Below are 9,475 nucleotides of genomic sequence, written 5' to 3' on the forward strand. Positions count from 1 at the left end.
TAATCTAAAATTGCATGAAGATTTGAATTTAAATGAATCTCTAAACATCTCAGGCATTTCAATCTATGGAACCGTAAATGTATTAATTGTTCATAAGTTAAGCAAAAAAATTTACAGCTTTTTTGGTAAATACAGGTTATGCTATTAACTTGATTCAAACATTTCTGACACTATTGAGCAATCTCGTTGAATTTCAATAAATGTAATTATTATAATTTTTTTAGACTTTAATGGATAGCAATTAAATAACAATATTTATGTAACAATATGTTTGATCGTGAAATCAGTCCTGAAAAAATAGCTTACTGAAATAATTCCCATTGGATAAGTACAATATCAAGTCGTTTGTTCTTTTGGATTTAATAAATCTCTTTAAATAATTCCATAGAAGTGGCAAGTTAGGTAAAAGAGTACCAAGATTGGCCAGATGATCAAAATGTAAATGACATCCAAACACGAAGCTTCTTAATATAACGAAAGTTTGTTGAGTTCACGCGCTACAGTTTTAAATACCGCCATGTCAAGTTTACAAAGTGCGATGAATTTTCATGGAACTTTTACCGAAAAAAGAAGCACTTGACGCAGATCATTCACCAAGCAAAGTTAATTAAAATAGAGTTTTCTTTTCTTTCAGACTCAACCAACTATAGGAGCAGGATGAAGGCGTGGACTGCTGTCATAAGCTACTTTTTGCTCTACGTTTTTGGCGCCAGGGCTGTTGTGCTCAGGCACGGAGGTGAGTTACCATTAGTTCATTATATATTTTAGACTAAAAAATTAAATTTCCCAGGCACAAAAGAGGAAATGAATAAATTTTTCAACAAACAGATTTGCCCTACAGCTCAAAATTATAAGCCATGAGAAAATGAATTCGGACGAAATTTTCTATCGCGTCCGAGCAAACAAACTTGATGCGATAATGTAACTTGTAACAACTTGATACAAGTTCTTACAACGATATTGTAACAACTTGATGCAAGTTCTTACAATAATATTGTAAAAACTTGATCCAAGTTCTTACAATAATATTGTAACAACTTGGTACAAGTTCTTACAACAATATTGTGGCAACTTCATACAAGCTCTTACAACAATATTGCAGCAGCTCAAAACAAGTTCTTACAGCAATATTGTAACAACTTGATGCAAGTTCTTACAACAATATTGTAACAACTTGATGCAAGTTCTTACAACAATATTGTAACAACTTGATGCAAGTTCTTACAGCAATATTGTAACAACTTGATGCAAGTTCTTACAACAATATTGTCAACTTGATGCAAGTTCTTACAACAATATTGTAACAACTTGATGCAAGTTCTTACAACAATATTGTAACAACTTGATGCAAGTTCTTACAACAATTTTGTAACAACTTGATGCAACCTTGCACAATTTTTACTTTCGACTGCATGGACCTTTGCTTGTACGGAAGACACGAGAGTTAGCTCCCGTCAACCCAACTTCGACGACACTTATATGATTTATTTCTATAAAAATGTCGTCCAGCAAAACTTTACGTGACACTAATGCTGCTAGATTTTTTGTCGCAAGATTTAGCACAAGAAAGCTACACGAAAATCAGCAAATATTTTGCCGAATTACTCGCGAAAAATTTGGCGTAAAAGAGGTCTGTAAGATGAGTCTCTGGTTAAACGTTCATTTAATTATTGATATTCATTGTTTATTGAAGAAGTGGCAAATTAATTTCTGAGAGAGCAATTTTGAAATGTATGGAAACAATTATTGGAAGAATATTGATTTGATCTAATAAATAGAAACAAAATACACCAATTGGAAAATATATGCTTGTTTGTATTTCAAGAATCTTCTTTCATCGACGAAAATAATCGTGTGAAATTAGCATCAGTAATTAATTAATGCAATGATTGAAGAGACCAGAATTAATATCTAAAACTAGTGTGAATTTTTTTTTAAAAGTTAGTCTCCAGCGTTAAATTTAGTTACGACAAAAAATCTTTTCAATAAATCTATTGTAAGACGCATATGTCTTAAAAACCAAGCCATAGGCTTGGAAAACAACACCATGGGTTTGAACCTTCACTTCTAGCCCACTATGAAAGCAAGACAGAGCGACCGGGTGTATCTTACTCGCACTCTAAGCCTGATAAAGTCTGTGGTACAACTAAAAATTCTACGAGGGCTGGAGCTTCGTGTTTTGCCTTGCTTGAAATGAGCTCAAGGTCCCGCTAGCCAGTAAAAAATCAGACATACTTCAGCAACATTGTGTATTTCTTTAGTTGGATTAAAGCAGAACATTTCAGATTATATCTTTGACGAAAGAGTTTCTTTTGAATCTGCCTGAAATGAAAACATCATTAAATTAAAAAAAACGGGACCTAGAAGATGTCTTGAGAGTGATTTTAGATAGCAATAAAGCTCACGTTTGTTTCACTGAGAAGGCTTTTTATGCGAATAAATTTTTATTTTTTTTGAAAAAATAGTTTTCTAATACTATCCGAAATCAATCGTGCTTTTTTGGTGCTTTTTACCCACACAATATCTATTGAGATTTAACAGAGTTATATACCAAATTGTGTTAATTGATACCATTGTATAACTTATACAATTTTAATGCTATAACTAACTACTAAAAATCATGGTAAGCACGCAATTTAATGGAACACTGTTGGAGCTGATCTTGAAAATTCAACTAATGTTTACTTTAATAACTTGTTTAATATTTAATTCAATATTTAACATATATTATATAAAATAATGGGCGATAAGAAGGTCGGTCTACAGGTGAATTAATGTAAATAACATATATGCTATGCTAAATAAATAAAAACTATAAAATATTGGGCGATAAGAAGGTCGGTGTACAGGTGAATTAAAATAAATAACATAAATGCTATGCTAATAAAATGAAACCTACAAAATATTGGGCGATAAGAAGGTCGGTCAAGGTCGGTCTACAGGTGAATTAAAATAAATAACATAAATGCAAGTCTAAAAAACACCATAAACCTATAAAATAAACCATAAATCCATGACCCATAACATAAAGGTTTCCGATCAACTGGTAGTGCTGATGCAAAGTTTTTAGTTTCTAACTTAAAAGTAATATTATACTGCTGATATGCAAAATATTAAAATAACAAGAAACAACAACGATATGTACTATGCTTGTAATATTCTAAGACATGCACACTCTACATTTCCCACTACCACTGTTTAACTTACGTTTGAGCATTTTTTACTTCCGGAGTTAATTCAGGGAAATTTGGTCAACAGATTCCGTAGTTTAAAGTTATATCTTAACGAATATATAATATAATTCCGAATTTTATCTTACATATACAACTTAAATATAAGTACTAGCACTTATATATACAAGTGGGCCAGCCTGAGCAATATAGAACAGCACTTTACGTCTCAGGTGACGTGGATCCGACGTCGGGACTACCACATCCTGACGTCCGGTCTCCAGACGCAGACGTTAGACGAGCGCTTCAGCGTCGTCAAGAGCGAGAACCCCGACGACTGGCTGCTGCAGATCAAGTTTGTCCAGCGAAGAGATCACGGACTCTACGAATGTCAGGTGAACATCGAAGAAAATAAGTGTAAAATTACGGAAGACTCTAATACAAGTATCATAAATGCTATATTAATAAGTTAAAGTTTAACAAATAGTTCAATTATATAAGGTTTTAGCGTATAAATGGATGATAATAATACTGACTGAATTTTAGAAACTCGAGAAACCCTCCACAATGACGATTTTACTACCAGCAGAAAATAAAAAATTCAACAACGCAGAGAAACAAATAATAGTGAATAACAGAAGATTAAACGATTTTTTGCAGGTGCCCACAAAGACAGGGCGCAACGTCTATCAAGTATTCCTGAACGTCGTAGTCCCGAAGGCTTCCATTTTGGGGTCCAAGGAATTACATGTGCAGTCTGGGTCAACAATTTCCCTGGTGTGCGTCATAGATGGGGTGAGTAATGTATTATTTTATTTTCCGTATATATTATTATTATTTTATTAATTTTTATATTTTTCTCAATTATTTTATTCTCTGTATTAAAAATTTATATAATTTGTCTGAGTAAATCGCACGTTCACCAGAATCACAAAGAGTCGCGAAAAAGAACGTTAATTGAGATAAAATGAATTTATTTCGAATCGAGAAATAGAAATCATTCACATTAAAATGAAGTGCTAAGCATGAATGTTTTCAAATGATTTGATATGCTCACAATATTATTTTGCATACTTAAGATTTACCATCAGTAAATAAATTAAATGACCAGTCAAAGAAGCAAGCTCATGCATACGTTTTCTGAATGAATTTCCAAGAAACTATTAAATGTAATACCGTTCAATGTTCAAATAAATGATTAGCATTGTTTTAGAATACAACTCGGATTGTATTTGAGCTCTTGAACTAATGAGGACTTTCGCTTTATAAATATGATTCAGATTGTATATAAATATTGAGATTAGTAATAGATGGCAGAATTTAATTGTTTATACACGTGCGATTGATGACCAGAGAATTACTTGATTTATATTATCAGGGAGTGGAACTTTTCTTCAAATGACGGTAGATCAAAAGGCAAGTTTCAGGAAGCAGTTTTTCTTTATTATTTAAAGACGTTTCGAATGCATTGAGATAGAAATATAAAAACTCGATAGAATTACACCTTTGAAAATGGCCCTTGATCTATGACGACTTGAACTGACTTAGTTTTGGATTTCACAACGAAACATGGGTTGAACAATTTTACCGCGTCTCTGAAGTCGATTGGAGGCAAAAAAATGCAGCGTGCATTCATGTACTTAGCAACGAAACGTAATGGGTTCAAAATAATAAAGTATAGCAGCATAACATCTTTCCCTTTGGTGAATTAAATAATTTTTGTTGCTCACTAGATAATAAACATACGTTTACACAGGGACTTTATGATTTTTCAGGATACTTTCAGGAATTTTGAGCATACCTCATTTAATCACATAGGAAAAAATAATTTTCTTCAGAAAAGTACAATCCTCTACATAAGTTGTTGATGAGTTATCAAACTCATGAGAATTAAAGGCATTATGTTTTCATGTTGAAACATTCATACATACGCAATCAAACAACATACGCAATCATTTTATTCACTCAGTCACTTTCATTGTATTGCTCAATTCTAATGCAGTATTTAGGTTTTTAACTTCTGTGTGTGTTTTTTTTTATTAACTCCAAACTAATTTTCTGCATTTATCAGTGTTCTATAGATTTATCGAACTGACGATGGAGCTGGTCTCCGAAACGTTTTCAAAAGAGATATGCTAAATTTTTGTGGTGTTTTCTTCGCTTTTAAATTTCTAATGCTCAATTTCTGATACAGAAAAAAATCAACAGTACAGCCAAGACTCAGTACTTTATAGCATTCTATTCTGCATCTCCGTGAGCGTCTGAGTTAGTTTGCTAAGTCTTTTGTACCTTCTTTATTCAGACCATCAAGCCTTCGTCGTTTGTGTTCTGGTACCACAACGAGAACATGATCAACTACGATCGCCAGAGAGGCGGTATCAACGTTGTCACGGAGCACGAGCCACGCACTCGAGCCCAGCTCACAATCGCTGACGCCACCTACGCTGACTCCGGCAACTACACCTGCTCGGCCGGTGTTACCAACTCTACCGTCAACGTCTTCGTGTCTGAAGGTGAGTACATCGCACAAATTGACTGCGTTGGAAAATAAAGTATGTTTAAAATAATGAGGGGCCGGCAACTACACTTGCTCGGCCGGTGTCACCAATTCTACAGTCAACGTCTTCGTTTCAGAAGTTGAGCACATCGCACAAACTGACTGCGCTGGAAAATTAGTTATTTTTATAACATTTGGTAGGCAACGCAGGCATTAAAACGAATTCTTGTACTAAGCAATCATGCACTTGCAACATGATTGCTGCAAATAGTTAGAATTTATATGTGGCGCATTAGGCGTTTTAGGAGATGTGGTGTATTTTTTACGTTTGAAGAAAGGATGTTTTCTTTGGCCGTATTATAGTCTAAAGTGGCGAATCAAGCAAATTTTTCGAGATGATATAAAAGGCTAATAAGCGTTGTAAATTGATATGCATTCGCTAGTTTGATGAGAGGTTGTGTAGTGGTGGTAAATGGTTAATTAAAACTCTGCTGAATTTTATGTGTTACGTAAATTCCAAGCTTGAGAGAAATACATTAGTAGGTGAACTTAAACTACGAATGATCGCTTTATCCTAAACGACAAAAAAGACAATTATGCTCATGATAATGGTAATTCCTACATTAATGGAGCACGCAATGATAGCCGTAGCTTCATGTTCGTTTAAGACATCACGAGGCTGCAGTCAAATTGTGAATCGATGGGACAGTGTCACTGACATATAGACCTTAAATGCGTTAGTATCTGCTATTTGAAGACGATTCAGTGTCAATAAATAATCAGACATTCTGAAACAAACCTTACACTTCTCCGAAATTCTAGACGAACCATTCTGCGATTTACGTTTTTTAAGTTGTTCAATTGCTCAATTTGATGGTTTGTTGTCACATTGCAACAAGGCATCTATAAAAGCCTTGCTGTCTGTTATTTTTTATTTCGAAATTTAATGAAAAGGAAGCTACCTGATAAATGGATAACGAGAGGTCAGACACTCGACAACAATGCTCCGCGTCAGATTTTTACGCCGATAAACTTTTCAGAGCTTTTAGTGTTAATTAGTAAGACTCTAAGGCCACTGAGAATGACAAGGCATCGCCGCCTGCAGCGATCAATAGTTGTTGAAGCTCTAATGCGCTTCCTAAAGCATTCTTAAGTAATTGAGTGCGGCGAGTCTCATAAGAAGAAGAGGTTCGCTCACGGCACCGAGCTTTGTCCGGGAAGAGCGTCCGTTCCGCACTCGAGTTTTCGTACGTTCCGCAAGATTGAGGAGTTATGTCGCTTACGTCGCTCGAATCTTCAACTAACTTCCACGAGACCAAGATAAATGTTTTGAACGTGGACTGCAGTCTAATCTCTTGAGACCATGGAATCTATTTTAATTTCCATTTGAATATTTTTGTTAGGCATATATTTCACAAATTTAAAAAGGATTTTTAGGGAAGAGATAATTCATTTGAATTCATTCATCTTGTTGTTACAATAGAGCTCATATGTTTATTAATGCCAATAATCAATGAGTGTGCAAAACAATTGAATACTGTGTTGCTGAGACCATTGAATAAGCAATTTAACAATCATCGAATTCGCTTATAAAACTGTCCATAATATTGCGCGATGCCAATTTATTGAATATCAGTCAGTCTTTTGGATGTAAAATGTGCAGTTGTGAAGTTATAAAATCACTCCGTTTCAGAACACCAATCCGCATCGTCTTTGTTGTAATGAATAATAATAACCATGTTTTCAACGTCCGTAATGTGGTCGTAGTTTCGGAGAGCTCGCGGAAACAATCATGGAGACCGGTACATTTCACAGGGCAAAATTGTTTGCTTTCCTTCGGGCGAATATACTGGTGGAAGAATTTACATCATATCCTAAAACGCGGAGCTGGACTTTTTCTTTCCTCATCATACATTCATGAATTTCAATGGGATAAAATTATCATTATATGAAGCTCTAAAACAGGACTTGATAGCTGCGAGGTCGTCCGAGGGACTATAGATGTCGAAGACTGCAAATCTGCTATATACATGAATATGAAAATAGGTTTATAATGAGCTTCACGGAATGTTAAAAATAGAGTAATACTCATTGATATTGAATGTTATTATTTTGGAGCACTTCATACATTAAAAATGAAATGCAACAGTATTTAAAAAAAAGCTTGGGTATACACGTTGAAAACTATGGCGAGTAAGGCTCGAAACCAACATGAGGTAAATTGAAAGTTATAAGAGATAAAGCTCGTTTATGAGCTTTATTCGCTTTATTCGTCCTGTTTAATGTAACGGCTTTCATTCGAGACCAGTTAAAATATTTTGTATTCCACAGAGTGAGGAGAATTTTTTATTGTATTGTAAACATTGAGCTCAGCTAGTTTGGTGAAAATATGCGATGTTCCGCAGATATATACTTCCATCTTGTCCTTCTTTCTAATGGAGGCCATCACACGTTATTGCCCGCATAAAACTGGCTCTGTTTTTCATCCTTTAGGCCTCCATATGGCAGCTCTCTAATGGCACTCAATATGACACCACGACTCACAGATTTTCTGACAAAAGAAAACACAGACAATGTTTTGCTCGTAAAATTATTTGTCTAAACATCTAAAAAAGAGAATTATACATATTTTGGGATTTTGAATATCAATTTGCAAATGAAATTAAAAATGAACGACGAGTTTATGAAAGAAAGGGAAAATGGGAGTTTTAGCTAGAAATTGATACATTAACTCGTATGTTTTAAAACTTTCATATGCTGGATCATTTATTTAAAAACAACGAAGAGGATTTAATTTGCAGTAATTGTAATTTATATAATAACTTTTACACAATTATTTTTGATTAATTAAAAAAATAACTACCTTCTCTAAAGTTTTCTTCACATATTAAAATATTCACTTTTGACTCATATTCTCTACAGGAGACAAGACTGCTGCGATCCAACGTCTGGGAATGAGCTTGAGTATCTGCCTTGTGCCGAACCACTTGCTGCTGTTGCTACTGAGCCTGTATTTGGGCTGGCATCATTTTATTAACAACGTGAATGTCCAGCGACTCTTCTATATCTCGACGTGATTTGCCATAGCCATGCCACATTAGAACTAAACTCTATCAAAGATATATAGACTTCAGCCAATTAGATTCAAATTTTTCTTGATCTTTTTCTCTCGTCTTTTGCATAGGAAATTTTCAGGATGGAGCCTTCGATCGAGAACTTGCATGACTAGAACTCTTTTCTTAGCACGAACATCGGCTAAGAATGTATATTTTTCGTTGTAGGGAAGTTAAACATAAATTCGTGGTTTAGTCATCCTTTAGGTGAAGTGTAGCTCTTTTGTTAGGCTAAAACGAAATTAAAAAATGTATTTTATTGTAAGGAAAATGATGCAGAATGAGCAGAACGTTAAACACCAAAAAAAAAGTTGAAATAACATCGCAAAATATTGCTCTAAAAATTTAACTAAAAAATATACACTTGTGCTTTTCTTGATAGAGCAAAGAAGCGAGATGAAAAATGAAAAGCGCGTTCATTTGTAGGGTATTCAGTTTGTCTGAGATGAAGCATTGTTTTGTGACAGTGGCTAGAAGATGCAGAGACTTTTTTCTCGATGTTGAAAGCGGAAACAAGAGTTCTTGTTGGAAGAGAAAAGTTTGGCTCGACGTTATTTTAAATACTATTTTTGTACATGTTCACCTTTGGAATTTGCGAGGAACCCTTGGCACGGAGTTCGTCAAAAGACAAAAGGCACATCCTTTCTGTATCCGCCATTGTTATCAGCTATCCATTTAAGCTTAGTGAAAAATCA

The 9,475-nt window shown here is 34.4% G+C and overlaps 1 protein-coding gene across 1 annotated transcript; it reads left to right on the forward strand.

Moving 5' to 3' along the window:
- The first annotated feature begins 2,739 nt into the window (after positions 1 to 2,739).
- On the forward strand, positions 2,740 to 9,133 carry LOC108671101 (zwei Ig domain protein zig-8). The gene is made up of 5 exons (XM_047883544.1): positions 2,740 to 2,766; positions 3,404 to 3,565; positions 3,831 to 3,965; positions 5,473 to 5,683; positions 8,590 to 9,133. Exons 1-5 carry the CDS (start codon positions 2,740 to 2,742, stop codon positions 8,742 to 8,744), a joined length of 690 nt encoding a protein of 229 aa, XP_047739500.1. The 3' UTR covers positions 8,745 to 9,133.
- Positions 9,134 to 9,475: the final 342 nt, after the last annotated feature.

This window comes from Hyalella azteca, unplaced genomic scaffold, assembly GCF_000764305.2.
Source record: "Hyalella azteca isolate HAZT.00-mixed unplaced genomic scaffold, Hazt_2.0.2 contig13219, whole genome shotgun sequence".
In the NCBI taxonomy this organism is placed as follows: Eukaryota; Metazoa; Arthropoda; class Malacostraca; order Amphipoda; family Hyalellidae; genus Hyalella; species Hyalella azteca.